The sequence below is a fragment of the Triturus cristatus genome, chromosome 9 (assembly GCF_964204655.1).
Source record: "Triturus cristatus chromosome 9, aTriCri1.1, whole genome shotgun sequence".
NCBI lineage: Eukaryota > Metazoa > Chordata > Amphibia > Caudata > Salamandridae > Triturus > Triturus cristatus.
The window spans coordinates 25,200,892-25,223,850 of NC_140592.1; the positions used below are offsets into that span (position 1 = coordinate 25,200,892).

General features: G+C 45.5%; 1 protein-coding gene across 1 annotated transcript in view; it reads right to left on the reverse strand.

Annotated features, from left to right (window-relative positions):
• TADA3 (transcriptional adaptor 3) overlaps positions 1-22,959 on the reverse strand; it is a 141,591-nt gene that overhangs the window by 46,882 nt on the left and 71,750 nt on the right. Inside the window, exon 6 of the mRNA XM_085624277.1 lies at positions 3,021-3,124. Within this exon, the coding sequence (XP_085480403.1) occupies positions 3,021-3,124 (104 nt within the window). The remainder of the gene's footprint in view (positions 1-3,020; positions 3,125-22,959) is intronic.

Here is a 22,959-nt window from a genome sequence, read left to right on the forward strand (position 1 = left end):
CATTAGTGTCATGATTTTCTCGTGAAGTGCCAGGTCAGTAAGATTGTAAAACCTTCTTTCATTCATGCGAGCCCGGCAGGAAATGTCGTATATTTTGAAGATCTTTCAGTTGCTATATGCTACGGAAACCTTAGTGCAGTAACGACCCCAAAGCAAAAGGGTACTATCGACACAGAGCTGAAGCTGTGTCGCTGGCCAGTCATTTTCCACCCTTAGCAGAATAAGAATCCCCTCTTTCAGAAACAGTACAAGACAAAAGGGGAAGGGAACTGGATCTGAGACAATAAAAATAAAGTGTGACAGCTGGTTTTTGGCCAGATGTTAAATGATAAAATACTTTGATACTCTAATCATGTTATTTTGCTTCGACTCTACACCATCCAGATCTTCCTTAATGTTCAAGGGAGGTGTTTATGTATTAATTTTTTTGAGGTTATGTATAGTGCAGACCTTAGCAAGGTTACTTTACAGGTGAAAAAGAATTCAAGGCACAGAACTAGAATACCAAAGTGATGTTGAGAACACAAATTATTTGTGAAAGTATTTATGAGCTGATCTTAGTTTCCTCATGTCTAATATCCAACCAGACAGGTTTCCGAGGGGGCTGAGGAGAGGGATAAGGAGTTCTACATTTCTGGTCTGCTCCCTGAGAAAGCTTAGTTGATAGTTCTTGCATTCTAGAAGGCTGGAGTTTTCTGAAGGAGAGTGCGTGTACGTGAGCCACCTGAGATGATCAATTTACTGGCTTGGAAACTCGTGTGCAGATTTGTGAACATTGCAAGCGTGTTTCAACAGACTTCTCCACTCGTTGGGAAGGCAACTGATACTTGTCGGCATCTTACCACTGCTTGCATTCTCTCATTACATCATTGTGGTCATTTCTTGACTCAATTACATGAGCAGCCTTAATGTAGGCACCTAAAGCTCTCTCACAATGTGCACGATGAATGCGAAGCACAACAGCAAGACTCCTCCATGGAGTCCAGAAATATTATCACATCTTCCTTTTGCTCCATTATCTACACTTCTAGTCACAGTACTCTTCATAGTCTATTTTACATATAGTCCATACATTTGTGGCTAACAAATTGAAACAATAAAATCTCCCACGCCCTTGGTACTTCTTAGGGGCCCCATTGTGTAAGATACCTAAGAATATGTTTGGTTGTGCTCTCAAGTATAGGAATGAGCATACTTCTCCCAACAAGGAGTTATAAAAAGTAAAATCGATTCCCACCATCTTATCCCTGGTCTAAACTCTACTAAACACACAGGAATGTCAAGATCACAAACCTAACACAACTAATGCAAAAAAAAAAAAGACAACAACAAATAGAACGCCTTTTACTAATCTACTACCCTCTAGTGTTGGGTTTCAGAGTAGAGTGCTACTCGCTGCAAAGCGCTTTAACGCTTTTTCAGGGGTAGTAAGTGCTATATAAATACAATTTACAATATCAGTCAAACACCTGGCTCTTTCCAGATTAGGTACAATTCAAGCTCCACTCTCCTGCCCATCACAACATGGTATGTTTTCTGATTTTCAACTCACTGGGATAATATAATACAATACCACGGAGGGACAATGATTACCAAAGGGTATACAAGTACCAAAACTCTCCGAACGTACCAAAGTTCCGCCCTCTCCATTCCACCGAAAAAGTGGTGCTCTGTCATTGACACACTCAGAGCGGGGCAAGATGCTAATCTCCCTCAGGCATTGGTTCTCCTCGATTTGTCGGCCGCCTTCGACACGGTCGATCACACCATCCTCCTTTCCCGTGTCGAGGCGGCAGGCATTGGAGGTTCTACCCTGGCCTGGATCAGCTCGTTCCTGAGCGACCGCTCACAGGCAGTCCACCTAGCAAATTTTTCCTCCGAGGCCCGCAAAGTGCTATGTGGCGTCCCTCAGGGCTCCTCTCTCTCCCCCCTTATTTTTAATTTATACGTCTGCCCGCTCATTTGTGCTCTGCAGAGGATGGAGGTCACTGTGTTTAACTACGCCGATGACCTCCAACTCATTTTTAACCTCTCTAACTCCCCCGATTCTATTTCTAATTTCCAGTCGGTGATGGTCTTTATCAGGGATTGGATGTGCTTTAACCACCTCAAGCTCAACCCTGATAAGACCGAGCTTCTTCTCACTGGCGGCAAACTCAACCCTTGGTCCCCCTTCTTCTGGCCCCCCTCCTTTGGTCCCCCCCCCCCTTCTCCCTCTCCCACCGTTAAGACATTGGGAATCACCCTCAACCAACAACTGACCCTACACTCTCAGATCAGCACAGTGGTATCTTCCTGTTTTTTTACTTTGCGCACCATTCGCAAGATCTCACGTTTTTTTTTCTTTTCAGCCCTTAAATTGATCTTGATGGCTATGGTCCTTTCCCGGTTGGATTATGGGAATGCCCTACACAACGGCGCCCCCGCTTACGCCATCCGGAGGCTCCAACTGGTGCAAAACCAAGCTGCCCGCCTGGCTTATGGTTTACCCAAGTCACACCATACCACTCCCCTTCTCAGATCCCTCCATTGGCTCCCAATTAGAGAAAGGGCCCTCTTTAAGATGGGATGTATCACGTTCCAGGCTCTTGCGGGAACAGCCCCATCTTTTATCACGACAAAAATCGTCCCCTACATCCCCAGCAGACAACTCCGATCCTCTTCTCTGTCCCTACTGGTGGTGCCCAGATTCAAGGAGAGCAGAATGGGAGGCTCAATGTTCTCCGTTCTTGCTCCACAATTTTGGAATTCTCTACCTTTCCAAATGAGATCAACACCCTCGTACTTGGAGTTCCGGAGCACCCTGAAAACCAATTTGTTTGCACAGGTTTTTAAAATCTAAGCCGCATCACCCTCTCACTCAGGTATCATTTCCTCTACAGCGCCATGAAACTGCTTGGTGTCCGAGCGCTCAATAAATATTTTTAAATTCAAATTCAAAACACTGCATAGACGAAGCGTCCCTTACTCAAGATGGACTGGGCCTGAATGCAGTTTGCAGGCGCCGTTTAAAGACTCACCTCTACGAGAGCCTGCAAAAGCCGCTGGGTTAATGGCCCAAAGGGACAACCATCTTCTGGCGGATCATGCTGCAGCTCCGATTTCTTCAGCAGGGCCTCCATATCTAGAACAAGTGTCAAAGTGATGAACTATTATCAACAAATGGTCTGTGAGAAGCAGCTAAAAGAATCACTATCTAAAGATAAAAATAAGCAGGGAATCTTTAGCACAAACATCACAATAAGCATTCAATAAGAAAGAGGATGGGGCAGCGCTGGCTTAATTTTTAAAATATGGCTGCTCTACTACAGGCCATGTTTAAACGTTTTCCACGAATGAAATCCTTTAGTCAAACACAACGCAGCAGTGTCAAGGGTCTAAGAAGGAGCATTTGAGTCCTCCGACGATGCTGGGGCCAGTTGTAGTCATGAAGGAAAAGAAATCCTTCAAGAGCCGTTCATGAAATACCATTTAGCCCTAATAGCAAAGCCAATAAAAAAAATGGGGAGTCTAGGGAAGGGAATTGAGGGGTTCTGAAATAACATGAAAAGTTTTTCCTTCTTGTTAATGAGTACAATGAAGAAGGCACTGAAAGTGGCTTTCAAATTAATTCAGACCCCCAAATACTTTAGATAAAAATGGGACTCAGATAGAAAAAACACTTCAACACGCGATTTAAAAGACGATGCAAAGAGAAAAAAGCCAGCAAGAAATCAGAACTAGACCTAATTAGGCCAATAGCAACTTATCCAAGACTCTACTAGAAAGTTCAAACTGCACACTGAAGCGGAGGACAGAGGAGGGTGAAAGGAGAGGAGTGGGGTGAGCCATCCACTATCAGACTCCAAACAAGTCACTTACTTTCAGTAACACTATTCCTCTCAGATTCCTCACCTTTAGAATATTCCCCAGGTGCCTGCCTGGATCAAGAAGCTTTTATCAGCAGTACTCCTGTGCGTCACAAGGCGGCGCCATGCAGCGTGGAAAACCGGAGGTCTTCACTAAACCAGACCCCCAGATTCTCAACAGGTTGGCCTGCAGAATTCGGTAGAGGATACTCTGTGGGCCAGAGTGCCTCCCTAAATTGCGGAGGGAAGGACCCATACAGAAGAACCTCTGACTTGTCCTCATTACACTTTAGCTGAGCCAATGCGAGCCATTTAAAAACGGCTGAGAGACAGTCTTTAGCTCGATCCGCGGCCAGGTCGTTTTCCTTCCAAGTAAAGAGGAGCTGAGTATCATCTGCATACGCTATGATCTTAGCTCATAGCTACTCCGCTAGATATGTCAGGGGAGTGACACATATATTGAAGAGAAGAGAACTCAAGGGGAGTGACACATATATTGAAGAGAAGAGAACTCAAGGTGGAGCCCTGCGGAACTCCTGTGGTCACCTTTTTAGGGGCCGAGGAGAATGGGGGCAGCCATACCTGCTGTGATCTGTCCTCTAGTAATTATTTAAGCCAATCCTATGCTAGACCAGAGACGCCGATGCTCGAGAGATGGGCTAGTAATGGGAGGTGGGGCACCATATCAAAGGCGGCAGTGAGATCCAATAAAATCAGAGCCACTCTGCCACCTGCATCCAGACATTCTCTTATAGCCTACGACATTTCAACATGGGCTGTCTCTGTGCTACATGTGGCCCTGAACCCCAATTGGGCTGGGTGGAGCAAGCCGGATGTTTCAACAAAATTGGCAAGCTGTTTTTAAACCGCTTTCTCACACACTTTCGCCACAGCCGGGAGAAGAGAAATAGGTCGGTAGCTAGCCAGCATGGAGAGGTCCAAAGGCTTGTTTAATAGCAGTGGCAGCTTGGCCTGTTTCCACTCTAGTGGAACTGTGGCGGTCTGGAGAGACATATGGATGATGGTATTAACCTCAGGATTGACCACATCAGCAGCAGCGGCTAACAGCCTGGCCAGACAAGGGTCGGCCGGAGAACCCGATTTCAAAGATTTAAGAATAGACAATAAATCATGAGGGGCTATAGGAGAGAAATCCATCAGGAAAGAAAACAATGGAATGGAAACTGGAATATTCTGAAGAGGAAACCCCGGCTGCCTGAAGGTACTAGTCCCGAAAATGGCCTGGATCATCTGGATCTTGTCAATGAATAAACTAGACAGTTTCTCACACCATGTGTCAGAGGCAAGAAAGACAATGCGCTCTACGCCAGGGGCTAGAAAGCTCTGCACGATAGAAAAGTTCTCTTTGGAATTATTTTTGGACATGGCAATTCGCGCCGCATAATAACTGCTTTTGGCCTGCCTAATGGAAGCATAATATACTTTCTGAGCCTTCTTTAATGCTACTTTGGCCAGGGGCAGTAAGCCTGACTCCAACCTCGTTCAAATGTATTTACAGTGCTGTTTTAGCTCCGTGAGCTTACTAGAATACCAAGGTTTAGAGGGGGCATTTCTTACTCGATTAGAAAGGGGCGGGGACAAATATTCCACTGCCTACGAGATCCAATTAGTGAAGCTCTCCAAAGCTCCATGCAGATCCTTGGCAAGGGTAGGACGAGTGTCTGACAGGACTCGGCTCAAAGCAGAAGGATCGATTCTTTGAGAAGAAGGTCTATGCCATTGGTGGTCTGCATGTAGTCTCTCAGATATACATCCCCAACCTCGAAAGGGCTGGCTCGACTGCATCTGAAGCTGGGGAGACGGACGTTGCCTATATGCCCTGGAATTTCCTAAACTGGTGAGGAAATTGTTTGGCAGCTGTTAAAAGAGCCAGCGAGCGGGGAAAAAGCCCTACTTTCTTTGAAACATTTTCAAGGGAGGATCTGCTTTCTTGCCGAACAGGTGTGAAACATCGAAAGGCATACAGATGAGAGGCCTGTACGTCTTCAAATAATCCTGTGGAGCTCATCCATGCATGGTGCTGGGGTACCACGCTGGTACCAACTGTCCATCCAGACAAGGAGCACTATCCAGGTCAGTACAAATCATGAATGTGGCCGCATGTTCACCATCCAGAATGGTTAGTGACAGGAAGGACTACGGTTTTCCGGGACTGCCAGCCATGTCCCCGAGGGAATGCGTATGTTGGCCCACTAAAACTAACTGCCCTGACTGACCGCAATGCTAGGCTAGTCAAAGAAAACATTTGTTTTCTGAATGCCTCAAACCACTTAGACTGCCTATTCAGGAGAGTCACGGAGCATGAATTGGGGTTTAGCCAGACTCTCTGGATTAGGTGGTTTAGTGAGGAAATAAAGGCCACCAGATGCTGGTCTGTGACATCTGCCACCTGCCTAATCACCAGAGGCAAGAACAAGACTTAGACCAGGTGCCCATCATGGGGTCAGTGGCCCTTCAACGACCAGAAGCAAGGGTTCAGATGTGGTTAAACAAGGCTGCAAGATTTCAGTAAGGACATCGGTCTTCAGTAGAGGGAAGTTGTGGGTCCAAGATCTCAGCTTCATGTCGAATTACAACTGGAAATGAAGCACTCTATTCTACTGGAGGCTCAAATAGGAACCCTGTATCAGGGGAAGTATCAAGCCCACTAGCCTCTTGTAAGTCCATGTCTAAATTGTCATCATCTGGATGAGGGGGTAAACCATCATCACCATCTCTGGGTAATGTCAAGTTTTGATCAGAATTGGAGGAAAAGGACAACGGAGCATCTGGGAGCGCGTCCGCACTAGTGAGGGCACAGGATTAAAATTAGGCTATATGGTGACCGGCTGCACTTTAGTCATTTTGTTGTGTAACATTGGTCGGGATTGTGCTGGAGTAAGTTCAGAGTCAGACAACGAAACCAAGACCAGATCCTCCAATGGTACCATCAGCACTGGAGTTGATGAATGAGGGACAGACGCAGGTTGTGCAGAGTGAAGTCTGCACCCGAGTTGATACAGAGCTCATGATGAGTCTAAGGGGTCAGATGGCACTGAGGATTGAGCTGCTGGCAGTAACCCAAATAAGAGCCCCTGTGGATTTTTGGGGCCCGAAAGCTCATCAGAGAGAGCAAAAAGACTGCAGAATAGCCGTAAAACATTTTGCAACGAGGCCCACAAATTCTTGTGTTTGGCGATATGCATGAGGGTGCACTTGAAGCACGACTTCGAATGATGCCAAAAGCTCAAACACCAAATACACACCTTCTGCGGGTTTGTGACTGACATCTTTTGTTGTTGTTGTGGCATGGCTTGAAACCTGTAGTCTTGGGAGGGGACTTTTTTCCCCTCACACATTGGATTTCTGTTTTAGAAGTCATTGGAAGGCTGATGAAGGTGGGACAGGAGCACACTAGGGTGGTGCTTATATGAGGCTCCCTCCGTCATTTCCAGGGTGATATGAAGTTGGCACATAGTTGGCACTGTGCCGCTGTTCTGAAAAAAGATTCTCTGCCTTTTGCATATTCCTGGTTTGGAGTCGAAGGGTGCCTGGTATGGAATATTAACGTACATTTCGCTATTTCAACTATAAAGTTTATTTTAGGAAACAGTTGACTATCTGTCCCAAACTAATATTCTTTCAGAGGAAATATCTGCATTTAATAGTTAACTAGGAAAGTGTAGGGAGGTTAAATCAGCTGTGAACGTAGGTTTTATGCTCAATGATGATCCCCTACTAGGATGTCGTGAAATGTTGAAGGTTGATTTTGTAAAACGCTGCAGACATTGCACTTATTGGTTTAATATGTTTTATAGCTTCAAATTGTGCCCTAAGCCTAGTTCAATGGTTCCCCATTTATGTATATTTTCCCCCTGAATTATATACTGATTAATTCTTTATCTAGCTTGGTACAGTGTTAATTTTATGATCATTTATAATTATTTTATCCGCTACTATTTCTACAACTATAACCCTTGGCACGACTGGTTCAGCGCTTGGCTAGCTCCCTTATCTTTCTGCCCACTCATTTTCAGTTTCACATAGCTCCTTCAGCTTCACATCCATTCCTGCATCCAGTCAGCACCCCAGAAGGCTCGATCATGGGTCTTCTCTTACTCGCCCTTTACATTGGCAGCATCAGACGCTTTTCAGATACCCTTTGTCATCTTTATGCATCATATGATATGCAATTCTTCCTTCCATTTCCATTTTTCACCCATCTCTTCCAGCTGTGTATTTGGATTTTTTCCACAAATAGTCATCTCATACTGGAATCATTTAAAACCAAGATGATTTACATTCCGACCACCTCTGTGATAGGCTACCGTCTCCCAATTCACTCTATTTTCCCCACGCCACTCTAACCTCTGGATCATCAGCGCAAAGCCTTAGCATACTCTTCAGCCACAGACCCATGTCATCTTTCACATTTGTATTAAACATAGGCAAAGTCCATCCCAAAGCTTCATTCCCCACTCCCAAGATTCTGATCACTGGGCTAGCCCTTGGCAAACTCGACCCCTGAAATAGTCTACTAGGGGCTCTTCACTCACACTCATTCCTCCTAACAGAAAATGTGAGATTTGCAAAGTTCTAGTGTATACCAATTACGCAGCGAAACACGCCCCTTATACTATCGCCTTCATACTAGCTGGCTTTTAACAAAAAAAAAAAACAGAACTCTATTTAAGAATCTGAGTGCTATATTAAAAGTCAACACTGGTTCTCAACCAACTCTTTCTAAAACAATCAATATATAGTTACTGGCAATCCACAGTCGCAAATCGGAACCTATTTGCCCCATCAAAACCTCTCTGCATGGCAGCACGGTTTCAATCTTTCAATCTAATTATCTTCCTCAACTGGAACTTTCTTCTTGCTGACCCATTTTCAGTTTCATCTATTCTGTGCTTCAAAGCACACCTCCTACAAAAGTGCACCATTCACTTTCCAGCATCTGTTGTAAATATGTAAAATAAAAATATTATAAAATGCTCCGTGCACGTATTGGCTGGTTATCCTCGTCACTTTGGCTATTACAAACTGGGCTCTAATCTTCTTATTTTTGAGCCAGCCTATGAACAACTGACAGCTTAAAATGCTTTGTGATTAGAATGGTTTTTCTATGATTCCCACTATTAAAATCATTTAAAAAAAATGTTTTTTATTAATTGTTGAACAACACATACTAATACAAGCTCTTTGTGTTTTATAGTAAAACACAGGCTGCAAAACAAAACCCTAAAAAAAAAAAAAAAAAATCAAGAAAAATAAACACTGGGAAAAACGAGGATCACTCATCGGTTGGAATTTCCTACCCTAGCGAGAAACTTCTTCACTGTAGTGGACCTGACATTTTTGCTGTATATTTACTTCCTTATATATTGCGTGCTTTTTAACCATTCTACGAACTATCTAACACCCATTTCAACGCACTCAGCTATACAAAATGAACAAGGTTAACCATTATTCAAAAGTAGCATTGGCAATAATAGTCCGATGCGATGCTAGGGATCTCCCATATCGGTCATTCTTAAATCACTTTCCCAAGTTACGTCTTTTAGTTGACTGCTTGTTTGAATACTTCTGCTCTTCTTTCTGTCATTAATACCAGATCACGTACTTCAGAGTTTGGGTCCCTGAATTCCCAGTCAACACCCAATGCGTCTGGCATTGGAAGGATCATTGGTAAATCCAGAGAGAGGGGGTCGAATAGGGAGTCCCGCACATATAGGGGTGACCATTGCACATTGCATGTACTCCATGCCTTTATTTCAGCAGGCTGCGTTAATGATGCAGAGAGTTTGAAACTTGATCCTGGGCTCCACCATGAGTCAATAGAAGGCCACTAGGGATGGTTTCTGGTGATCCTTCTTCCTTAGGTTGGAACATATTCTTGCCTTTGAAGTGTTTAAAGTTTCTCGGTCATCCTTTATGGCAGCCAGAACAGACCACATTAAATGTAGACACACCATACCCAGGCTTCTCGGCAGCTCTAAGTTTTTAAAAGTTACATATCTACACCCTCGACTACATCAATTTGAGATACAAATGTAAGCTATGAATAAAAAATTCTGTTAGTTCTTGACCTGGTGTGATTTGAATGCTGAAGGTCCCTATGTTAGAGGGTTACTAGAATACAGCTGTAGAGTGGCCTGGCACATCGAATACTAGGATCTAAGATCTGGGTCCATTCAGTTAAAAATAAAAAACCTCGCCTTCTTTCAGCAGTGGACATAGTCTAGGAGTTAGGGGATATTAGCTTGACTAGTATGATAGTTTTTCTCGAGAATACGGATTTGGATGCTATCTGTGCACATCTGTAAACGTACCTGGCAGTGCTCAAAGTGAGGGGGCCGACCCTTCATTTTTTGCGCCACAAGTACCTCTCCCATGATAGAATTGCAAAAATGTACCCGGGTGCTGGAGCATCTTGCCCCAGATGTCAGCGGGCTGATGCAGATTTTCTTCATATGGTGTGGTTCTGCCTTGTAATAGTGGATTTATGGCAAACAGTGACATCCTGTATATTGGATATCACCGCCTCCATTTTAACGTGTGACGCTGCCCTTTGTCTACTCCACGCGAGGATGAGGACGAAATGCACGAAACAATTGAGGGGGTTTCAGGATCTGGCACTTGTATTGGCACAAAGACTGATTGCCATGCCTTGGAAGGCGACGTCTGCCCCACTCATCACCTCATGGAAGAAAGATGTGGTCTGTTGGTCATCTGCTGAGCTCTCTGTTAGAGTGGAACTCAAAGCACAGGATGGGAGGTGTAACCTAGTGGGAACAGTGGGATGATTATCTGGCTCAATTGAATGAGTTGCTCACCCCACCTGAACGACCTGCAGAGGCTCAGCCATGATTTTCGGCACAGATGCTCTTGAGGTGCTGTTGACTGCCGCATGGGTGATATTGCCTTTGTTTCCTGTAAACCAGGATGCATGGGGTTGGGTGAGCATAGGGGGGATGAGCAAAGGTTGATTGTATTGTTGACTTTTGTTTTTTCCAATTAATTGGCTCCGAGGCTCGTGCTCAGGTGGTGTTTCTTATTCTCTGAATACTATGTGAATATATTGCTGCACCGCACCTCTGGGCCAGATTGGCCCACACAATTGTACTGTCATGTCTTGATGTGAACGGTGTATGTTGTGGGTAAAATTAATAAAAATATTTAAAAAATAAAAGTGATCGGGCCGACCCCTGAAATACTCCAAGCTGCACCCTATATCCGTGAGATTCATTATGGACTTTATGTTTGCGATCAAGGTGAAAGGTGATGAGTAAATCTGATTTCTCCCTACGTCAGAGAGCTGAAAAGATAACATTTTAAAGTTCACCTTCTCTACCCTCATCACTTTGCCCAGAATGTGGCAACTGTAAAAACACCTCAGCAAAGACACCGAAACAAAAGGAAAGACAGTCAAGATACACCCTCAAGACTGTCTCATCTGGTGAGGAGTCAATTCGGAACACCACCCTCTTGCCTGTCGAGAGCTGAAGTTGGTACAAAACTGGGCACCACTGAGTGGGAACATGAGAGCTGCTACTTAACCAGAGAACAGGCACTCTACTTTGCGAGGTGGAGAGGCGAGGCACCCCCAGCTGTCCACAGACCTCCTCCTAGGAAAGACAGCACCAGAAAGTGGTAGACGGTACTACAGAGGGAGAAGATAGCAAATTTCCCAAGAAGCATTGGAGAGGTACAATACAGCCCCCTCTCTTTAAGACGATAGTGGCCGAAGGGGAGATAAATGGATCACTGAGAAGCTAGTGGCTTACACAAGGTGAGAATGGGGACCCAGCACACACTGAATTAATGGAGTAAGACAGTAATTACAATTCCATCTGACATCGGATAAATACAACCCCCCCAGGATGAGAGATAAAAGCACATTTGAACTACGCCCGAGGGAATCTGGTGCTCCTTCATAAAACCACACAAATCGCACACTGTATGACAGCAAAACACAGCTGTACAACTTGAAACTGGGGGACACATTTGTAATCTCAGTATCTGCTATCATGACAGCAAGAAGCAGAATAGGAAGCCTGGCAAAAAGCAACCACCACAGCAATAACTCAGAGAAGTAAAGGAGGAAGAATAGTGTGTCTGTGAGGCAAAGGTAAGAGAGAGGGGGAGAAACTAAATCCAAGTGGGTGCTAGACAAATCAGCAAACATGCCTCCAAAAACTTAAACCAAAGCACAGAAGGAACACCTTTTCACAAGGCAGTGGCAGGGCATGCACAAACAAACCATAGCAACCAACCAATCTGACCAAACTATGGCGGAGATAACCAATGGTACGCTGTTAGAGGAACTGACTTTAATTAAATCCTCCACTGGTAAAGTAAGGGAAGTCAATGTAGCAATGACTACGGAAGTGAAACTATGCGCTGAGAACTCAAACGCCTAGATGCCATGGACAAACAAATCATTGAGGTTGAGAAACAAGTGGGCAATATCAACAACAGCCCAGGCTGGTGACAGGAAATATAGCACCTAAATAGAAAAGTCATAGGAGGACAGAAGCAGGCATACTATGGTGTGCATCATGAGTGTGCTCAAGAGCATAGAAAAGGCATACGTAGTGCATTTCATGGGGCCCATCAGTCAGTAACCATTGAGCTGTGAATGTTGCCCTCAGACAGAATTGCAGAGTGTACACGGGAATCACTCCAAAAGACCTGGTTCCCACAATGCATCTATACCCATCATAGAATGTCTTGTCCAACATCAGCAAGCTCAACAGATGATTACTATGGCCAAGCAATAAAATGGCCCTGTCAAACTTCAAGACCATGACTTCGCTGTTGCTGCATACTTCTCAAAAACATCTATAAAAAGGTTACATTCCTGATGTACTAACTAAAAAAGAAGACATAAGCACTGCTGGACCCCTTTCCCCCCCATCATTCCGATAAAATTCAAAGGTTCGAACCAAGAATTTGAAGAGCCAGACGATCTGGAGATATTTTTAGATTCAATTGACGACCCCCAACAGATGTGGCCTTAGAGGGCTGCAGACCGGAAACAGACAAAGTTTTAAGATCAGATAAGTTGGAAAAGAGGTAAGAACCCCAGAACTGGTAAAGAAAAGATTGGTTGCTGTGATGTGAAATGGATAGAGGAGTCGTCCGAAATACTCAAGAAAGAACAGAGACCGGGATAAATCAGTATTTTCCCAAAAGGTGAGACTTTCACTATGTGTGTGAGAAGATGGACAGGCACTAGCTGTCTATGGTAAAACCCAGCCTATTGATCACAATATGACTTCCATATCCTTGGGTTTGATATATACAATACCTGATCTTTCATTTCTCCAGCCTTCCAGGGCCTGACACCCGATCCGCTGACGTTTAGAAAACCTCATTCAATGCATTGCAAGGTTTGGTTCATTTACTGTGAGAGTTCAGTTAAGCGAAATGCAATGCATGGCAGTATCTACTGCCCACCCACTTATTCTAGTGCATCAAAATGTCTCCCACCATAATTTAGCGCTTTGCACAACATTTATATAAACAACGTGATTGGTGACCGCTATGGCTGCTTCCCACCTTTGCTCTGTTCCTTTAATAGCCTTCAACTTGATATGGAAATGGTAGTATGCAAATACTAGTTATTAGCCTTCAGCTGGATATGATGGCGGCCAGTCAAAGAATCGGAAGCGCAGACTTTCAGTGAGTATTTTTTGCTTTAAATCCATTGTCATAACTAGTGTTGTGCAGCAATAGTACCGCACTAGTATCAGCCTCGCGTGTAGGGCTTCGGAAGTCATATCAGGAATATGCTAAAGAGAGGAGGTAGAGGTGCTTGCGTCGCCGCCTCAGATGAATGATAGTATTACTATTCACCAGAATCAAGCAATAGCATGTCCATGTCAGAGGGGCATTAAATATATTGTCCAGATTTTCATTTTAAAATGTAATAATGGTCAATGCTGCTCATCAGGGTAAGCTGCCTTAGTTACCCGCAGATGTGATTCTACCTAAGCCAACCCAGCCTTTCATCTTTCTGGTGTTGATATACTATTATTACACTAGACAACTTTAACACCGGCAAGTTGTAGCTATTTTCAACACGAGAAAGGTATGTTGTGAACTTCTGCACACAAATAGAACTCATTTCCATTTGTTTGTTTAATTCCTCAATACATTGTTAAAGCAACCATAACTACAGCTACCAGAATGCACTGATTTCTGAAGCACAAGGATAGAAACTTGGTTTCCTGTTGAAATAGAAATATATGCTAACCTTAAGACAAGAGCTTTGGATTAAAGATGCACTTAACTGCTCAAGAATGCGAAAATAAATAAATAGCATGTTCCTAGCTGCTTGTGCTACGCAGGCGCGCAATAAAGGGAAGGTGGGAGGAGCTTATGTTCTGTTCCTGCCTGTCAGGATACAATTTGATAGAGTTATTTACAGGTTTGTATAGATTTGCTGTCACTCTGTCTGGGCTTTTCACACATGACACAGGTTGTCTAAAGACGAACAGGAAGAGGCCGCTTGCAAGGGTTCCGTATTATTTGCCTCCTGGCTGGGTATACAGGCCTCTCTGTAGTCATAAGGAGATGAGGTGTGGGGTGTACACGTCACTGGGACTGATGGCATAATGGATGACCCATGTCATTGTCGGTGCAGTCAGACTGGCTCAGCTGCTGATAAGGCGGGGGACTGCTTTCTCACACTGAGCGATGTTATTTCTTTCAGCAGTTGGAAGCAGGCCTCTCTTACAAGTACACACTGTTTAAGGATTTCTGAAACCGAGAGGTAAACTTAGCCTGGAGTGCAATAAACCGTCAAAATTGCCTCCAGTGTGACTGATTTAAAATCACAGAAGTATTGTGCGAGTCAAGTCTGCTTCCACTTACTCCATGCATAAAAAAAAAGAGACTGTCAAAGCCACCTTATACCTATGTCACCACTCCATACTGCCCTTAAACATAACAACAAGGAGCTCCACAAGGGCTCCACTTATGTGTTCATACATCAGTTTTTCTTGTTTTTTTTAAACATCGAAAGACACAGATTTAAAGCAAAGCTCATGTTTAGTTTTTTTCTTTGCCAAAAACGCTAAGCTATCCACACAGGTCCACGCCACACTGTTCAAATTCCCGCATTTCCAATCCACATCACTTCATTTTAACATACCACATAATTAAACTCAACAAAACAATTACACTACACACCACATACATCCAATCCACACCTCAAAATTACACATCATGCCACAAAATTCAACAGCACACTACATAATTACCCTACACTGCATACCATTCCACAAAACAATATACCATTCCACATAATTACACTCCATAACACAATCCCACTCCACATAATTCCCCTACACAATACCACATAATTACTATCCACATAATTTCACACAACACAATACCAAGACTAATACAACCCACATAATTCCCCTACCAGGTGAGGCTCTTCCGCAATTGTGGAGGGAGCGTTGCCCCACAGGATCAGGGCCAGCAGGTGAAAAATAAAATGATTACCTATAATCGTTTTATTTTTCATTTGCCAGCTCTGAGCCAGCTTGTGCAGAGAGGGGCTAGGCAGGGGCATTGGAGGGGGGAGGAAGAGTGCTATGCGCACTTAGGTTTCTTCAGCCCAGCTGTATTGAACAGCCTGGCTGGAGAAACAGCACAGACTCCCTGGTCTAAGTGGAGCGTCTTTTCAGCCTGCTCAGGCCAATCCCCACGCTGCTCTCATACCATGAGAGCAGCGCAGGGATTGCACAGGGTGTCTAATGCTGACTCAGTGCCTTCTGGGACCAGGAAGACCGGGGCGGGAGTTGCCGGCAGCTCAAGTTACGTGTTTTTTTTTTTAATATTAACCCCTCCCCCGCGTGCTCCACCTCCCCCGCTCCCCTGTGCTCCCTCCACCCACTCCACCACCTCTTCATTGTGTCGGCCCCACTGTCCAGTACACCCGCATACTTACACTTCATAGCACATGGAAAAAGAATTGCCATTTACAATGCCAATAGCTCTAACTTAAATAAATGTAAGTCCTATTGCATTTCCAAAGCTTGTTAATGTTGTTTTGTTAATATATCACTACTGTAAAAAGAGTATGTCGTCCTCCAAGTGGAACATGGTTTGGAAGCGCATATCTTGATGGGAAAGAAGTAAATTAAGCCTGCCTGATTAAATTTAACTCCAAGCGGAATAATTATCACTACTTTAGATTTAAAAGAAAGGGTGCCATTTCACGTTGGTCTCTACAAACCTGGTTGCCATAGGACCAGTACTCATATTAACGTTTTCTTGTTATCATGTGGGATTTTGCCAAAGGTTGCCTCCAGCGAAATTCCAGAGGGTGGGATTTTAGCCCATGCACAGATAAGTCTCCATCTGGGCCTAGGACTGTTAATGTCGCCACATAAAATATGGAGAATGACCACGAACAGATACAAAATTAACTGCAGAAAAACACCAATACAGTCACTTCTAATTGATATTCTTAAACTGGAGCAGCGTCATTTTAGGCTCCACCCTGTATACTTCAAGTGTTTGTGCGCGCACGCACACACGCGCACACACACAAACACAAATCTATGACATTTCTATTCAACGTAAGGGTTAACTTCTTTAACATGTGTGGTACATTTAAATGGATTAATAGCACGTAATTATTTCCATTACTAACAGTTCACACATAAGTGTATTAGGTTGAGCATTAGACTGATGTAATCATATATTCACGGTTAATAATGATCGTTTGCTTCCCATTGATATAATACCGTAACATGCCTCTATCTGATACTCAAGTTACCTTAGCCTGATGCTAGGCCTTATATGAAAATGTTTTCTTGAACGTTGCCAGAATGTTTTCTGTTCTATGCAAGTGTGATACTGTGCTTGTCATTAGCTAGTGAAAGGCTTACTGTTATGTATTAGACTGCTGATAGTGAGGCCTGGGAAAAGAAAGTTAGCAACGAATGTGGAGTGATGATGGTGAGAGAAAGTCTTCTGTTCCGTTGTATCAGGAGGATGCAACTTCCAAGGATGACCCATGTGTACCTAATTGTATTGAGGTGGAATTGGCTCTCAGTGGTGAGAATGTGATATGGATGTTCTGGAAACGATTACTTGTACTTTTAATTGGCGTTTCATTGTTAGTCATACAGACTTCATCCTGACCTTGAGAGGGAGCAGATCTTTTTACTTGGTTTCCCAGGGAGTAAAGTTCATGCTGAACGCTCTTTCATTTCCTTTGAATTTCTAAAGTTTGCACTTATTCTGACACCTTCTATACTTCCCCTTTAGATGTTCCTCTAAAGAGGCTTTGTCCTAGCATATGCTTGGGCTAGAAAGAGAACGTTTCTTTATAGAACACGTGATTGAATCAATCAATCTGTTTCCTCTTCCTTGTAGCGGTTACTATCTTGTATCTCCTTTTATTACGACTTAACTTACTGAAAATCTTCGGTCTCCAGACTGTATATCTTTTAAATCAGTTCCTGTTTTGCATATTTACTGGTTGAATTAATGTTTTAAAATAAAAAACGTATTGGTTGAGATACTTGCCTTTATTGCAAAGACGCATTGGTTTCACACAAATAGAAATGCATTTCTAATGATAGATCACTTACAATTCAAGTCAATCAATCAATCAAGGGCTTATAAAGTGTGACAACTCACCCGTGAAGTTCTCAAGGTGCTGAGGGGGGGGGGGGGAAAGGGGGCTGTTGGTCCCTCTGGGTGTGGGGGATCATTCAAAGAGCCAGGTATTGAGGTCCTTCTTGAATTGGGTCAGTGACGCGGATTGGTGGAGGGGCAGGGAGTTCCAGGTCTTGGCGGCAAGGTAGGAGAATGAATTTCCTCCGGTTCTGGTCTTGTGGATCCTGGGGACGGAGATTAGGGCACGTTCGGCAGAATGGAGTTGTCTGCCGGGTGGGTGGAATGTGAGACAGTGGTTCAAGTACGCTGGTCCTATGCTGTGGAGAGCTTTGTAGGCATGTGTGAGGAGATTGAAGGTGATTCTCTTGGTCACCGAGAGTCAGTGGAGTTGTCGGAGGTGTTGCGTGTTGTGGCTGCGGTGGGGGATGTCGAGGACCAGTCTGGCAGCGGCGTTTTGAACGTTCTGTAGTTTCTTGAGCTGTTTCTGGGTGATGCCGGCATAGAGTGCATTGCTGTAGTCGCGTCTGCTGGTGACGAGTGCGTTCGTGACAGTCTTTTTGGAATCTGTGGAGATCCATCTGAAGGTCTTTCGAAGCAGGAGAAGTGTGTAGAAGCAGGCTGAGAAAACTGCATTGATTCGGCAGGTCATTTTGAGCAATGAGTCCAGTATGATGCCACGGTTTCGTGAGTGCTCCGTAGGGATAGGAGGGGGGTCCCACAGTGGCTGGGCACTAGGAGTCGTCCCAGGCTGAAGGGGCGGGCCCAGCAAAAGTACTTCGATCTTTACCAAGTTGAGCTTGAGGCAGCTGTCTTTCATCCAGGTGGCAACGGCCTTCATTCCGCTGCTGAAGTTGGTTCTAGCGGTTGTGGGTTCGCACGTGAGGGAGAGGATCAACTGGGTGTCGTCAGTGGAGACTATGTTGAGTCTGTGGCTTCCGACAATGTCTACAAGGGGGGGGGCATGTAGACATTGAATAGGGTGGGGCTCAGGGACAAACCCTGGGGCACTCCACAGCTAATCTCTGTGGGTTCAGTGAAGAACGGGGGTAGTCTAACTTGCGGAGTCTCGCCGCTGCGGAAGAAGAGGATCCAGTCCAGTGCTTTGTCGTCGATGCCGGCGTCGTGGAGTCTCGTGATTAGGGTGCAATGGGAAAAGGTGTCGAAGGCGGCCGAGAGGTCCAGTAGGATGAGGGCTGTGGACTCGCCCCAGTCGAGGAGGGATCGAACGGATGTTGTCTGTGGCGGCGAGGAGTGCAGTCTCCGTGCTCTGGTTGTTTCGGAAGACAGATTGGGAGGTTTCCCGGATGTGGTTCACTTCGATGAACTCGGAGAGTTGGGCGTTGATGGCCTTTTCGATTACTTTGGCTGTGAAGGGGAGGAGGGCGATGGGTCTGACATTGTTGAGGTCTGTCGGATCTGAGGGCGGCTTCTTCAGCAGGGTGTGATCTCTGTGTGTTTTCCGTGGTCGGGGAAGGCGGTCGACGATCAAAGGATTTCACTAAGAGACTGAGGTTAAGATAGCCACGCTCCCTCAAAACAAAGGCTGTGACAAAGCCAGATATTGTGGGCAGCCCTCAGAGAGGAACTGATGTGAGAAGCAGCAGTCAGATGTAAACAAAAGGCCGATACGCAAAAACAACTGAAGACAAGATTGAAACATTGACTACCACATAACAGCTCATTGATCTTGGATATTCTGAGAAAACTGAGCAGAGACAGATCTGAGCAGGACACTCTGTTCAACAGCCAGGGCACAGCAAATGTTAACACACATTACATGGAAACAATATGAACATGGAGAGAAGGCTGGCTGTTTAAGGGCTCTACTGCTGAGAAAGCAGGAAGTCACCACAGTCATAGTGGAGATCCTGGGGCACCAGGCAATGACATTCAATGATTAATGCCTCTAGTTATACCATATCTTGGGACATCACTGTCTTTGGACACGAGTACTGAGCTGTAAATATCTTAAAATCCATGAATGGGTGTACATTTAACTCAGTCATTACAGTTTAAATACATTGTCGTTTTTAATTTATTGTCGTTTTTTCATTCACTTTACGACAATATGAGAATTTCCAACATGGCCGCCAGGCTTGACCGTCATGTAGCTATACGCTTTGTTCCATCGGCTTTACGAACCTTACAGCACATTTCCACTTCCGGTTTTGATTGAGGAGTTACATCTGGTCTCCTATTCTTGTTGTTTTAACATTTTGTATCTAAAACAAACCACCATGTTTGTATCATATTATCCTCGATGTGCCTTTTTTCTTTGGATATGCACTCCATTTAGTCGTTATAGTCCCAACCTGTCACCCCTACATTCAATACACATAATGCGAATACTCTCAACATGGCCGCCAGGCTTAGCCGTCTTTGAAGTTAAGTGTTCTGTTCTATTTGGTTATTGTGGCTCACTACAGGCATTTTTACTTCTGGTTTTGATTGAGGATTTACATCCAGTTTTCAAAGGCGCTTCACACAGAAACGCCGGTTGCCGAGTGTTGGACTTGGCCCTTCTGGCAAGTTCTTGCATTTATCCTAGCCTTTTTCCTATGTTGTACTAGTGGTTTTAGGCCTCTAGGCGCTTTTACACTGTGTCCCAGTGGAAAGTGCGTGCGCTCTGTGTATGTTTTAGTGAGACTGACCTGCCCTCCCATAGGAATGCATGGGGGATCTGAGTGACCGTGTTAAGTCCTGATGTGAGAGGAGTGCAAGGTCGAGTTTGGTATGTGCGAACTCGTGAGAGTGAATGCTGCGCAATGATGTGTGCGGCGTTACGGTGTCTAGTGTAGAAGTGCCACTTCTAGAAGATGGCATGTCTGTGTAATAAATGTGCAGTGACTGTCTGGCTTGTGATTGGCTGGTGTGTCTGGCTCCAAGAGTCAGGATGGGTCTGCCCCGTTGGTGAATGGAGAGATCTGCATGTCGATGGCAGGGAGGAGTACACCTGGGACCTGAATAGGGCTGGGCTTTCCCTACACAATGCTGGCTCAACCCCTGAGGTGCGTCTAATGTCTCCTGTGAATAGGGATAGGGGCTGAGCAAAACAAAGTGCTCAGGAACCAGTTGCATCTGGTTCGCCCCTTCCCTGCACCTATGGAGATAAAGCATTTTGTGTATAAAAGAGGGGCTGTGACACCATGAAAATGTTCTTGTTCTTGGACTAGAAACTACCAGGGCCGTGCTGCTGCTGGGGCTCAGGGGAAGGCTATCCTCCCTGGGCCCTGCCCTGCCCCTGGATGCCTGGAGGACTTCTTTTTGGGGACCCTTCTGCCCTTAAATCTATACAGGAACTTTCTGCTGGATTTACTCCTTAACCTACAGGACCTTTTGCTGTACTGGCGTCTTGTGGGCGCTTTTTATTTTTATTTGACCACGAGGTGAGGAGAAAGGAGCCCGTGGGCCTGGCAGCGCTGAGCTGCGTCCCCTTCTGAGGGAATCCCGACGTGGGGATTCCCCTGCATCACAGAGGGAGAGCGGGAGCCCACCCCGCGTTTTACCGATCTCAGCAGGAGCCTACCCCGCTTTATACTTCTTGCCGAAGTGGGTGCCCACCCCGCATTCTTTGTGAGCCTAAGCGGGTGCCCACCCCGCTGTACATTTTGTATTACGGAGGGAGCCCACCCCTCGCTGCCCCCGAGAGCCGAGATCGCCACTGCCGTCCGCGGCCCGCGTGGTTGTGGGTGGGGCCGCCGGACGGAAGTAGAAGTGCCGGCGTAACGTGTTGACGCGGGGCTCCCATGCTCGAGGGAGAGCCCCGCGGTGATGGCCGGATAGAAGAAAAGCCCCGGGTCCCAGGAGGAGGCCCAGGTGAAGAATCCAATGGATCCAGGAGGGAGCCCACCCCGCGCTGGACCTTGAGGGGAGAAGTGGCGCCGCAGTCTGTTCCCGCGGCGGGGGCGCGAGGCACATTGCCGGTGCCTGCCCCCGCCGCATCCAGAAGAGGAGTCCCCTGCGCCGGAGCCCGGTGAGTAAGGGCTGGGCAGGGGACAGGGCTGCATTTCGCTCCCGCTCCACCAAGGGAGCAGGTTTTGTTTTCGTTGCAGTGCGAGGCACCGAGTCAGAGCGGCCCTGTCTGTCAGTGGGCCGCTCCACCGAAGGGGGCACTATTATTCTAGAGCCCAGAGAAGCTCCAACGTTTGGGGGCAAGTTATTTCCAAGCCCCGTAGGGGTCAGAGGGCACCGAGGTGCCATGCCCCTATTCTTTGTTGTCTGCTGCCCCGATGGCCAGGGCACTCCACGTTTTGGGGGAGCATTTCATTTATTCAAAAACGCCAGTGCGCGCCCCAGTGCTCAGGGCCAGTCCTTCTTTTTCTATGTTCGCATATTGATTTCAGGAGCCCGTGCGCTCCATGGGGACACGTTTGTTTTCTGAGCCAGATGGCTCCAACGTGGGGCACATTGGTTTCCTCATATTTGACTTCCACAGCTGCGCAGCACTTAGTGCCAGCTGCAGCGTTTAGGCCCTGTTCTTGTCCCCAGCTGCCCAGCAAGTAGTGGGCAGCTGCTACGTTTAGGTTCTGGTGCAACCTGGACCCTAAATGTGATTGAAGTACTATTGGGCTTTAATGCTTTGGGTGTTAGGAAATGTACCGTGTGTAGTATGTTTTGCGCACCCTGTGTTAATGCTTATGGTGTTAGGAAATGTACCGTGTGTAGTATGTTTTGCGCACCCTGTGTTTTATACCTCTAGATATGATTTCTGCATAGGAGGTTGTTTTACCTGTTTAGGTTTATGTTAGGGAGATTATACTTCCCTGTGTGATGTACGCCCCTAGTGTAATTATACTTAGGAGGTAGGGTCTAATGCGTTAGACTTGTGAGAAATTGCATAATGTGTTTATGCCCCTGTGATGTATACAGAATAGGTTATATACCTGATTCTATTGTGATAATGCTGAGGTCATTATTGCGCCAGTAGTTACTGGTTGTGCTCTACAGTTATAATTTGTGTTACAGTTGGTATATGTTCTACATTTACAATTGGTGATTTGTGCTAATTCTGACAGCGGTCCATGTGGCCCTGTAAAATTCTGCCCAGTGCCAGTTGGCACAGTGTAAATTATGTGATTATCATCTAATGTGTTTATTATAATACAAAGGCTATTTTTTATATATAACCTTGTGTGGAGTTTCTTTTGTGGTGGGCCTAGGTTGTTGTTGCTGGGTGCGCGCGCAAACGCTTTACACATTGCCTCCGGGATAAGCCTGACTGCTCATGCCAAGCTACCAAGGGGGTGAGCAGAGGTTATCTTTGGCATGTAACTCCCCAGCCCTGACTTAGAGTGGTGGTCTCTGACTGGCTTGGCGCAAGCCTTAGCCAACCAGAGATCCCATTTCTAACACCGAGTGAAACGTGTTCCACATCTGAGAACAGATAAGTCATGCCCTGTAGGTTGACTATGGAGCGCATACCTATTCAGGCGATAGTCATAGCGCTAGTCCATTAGAAACA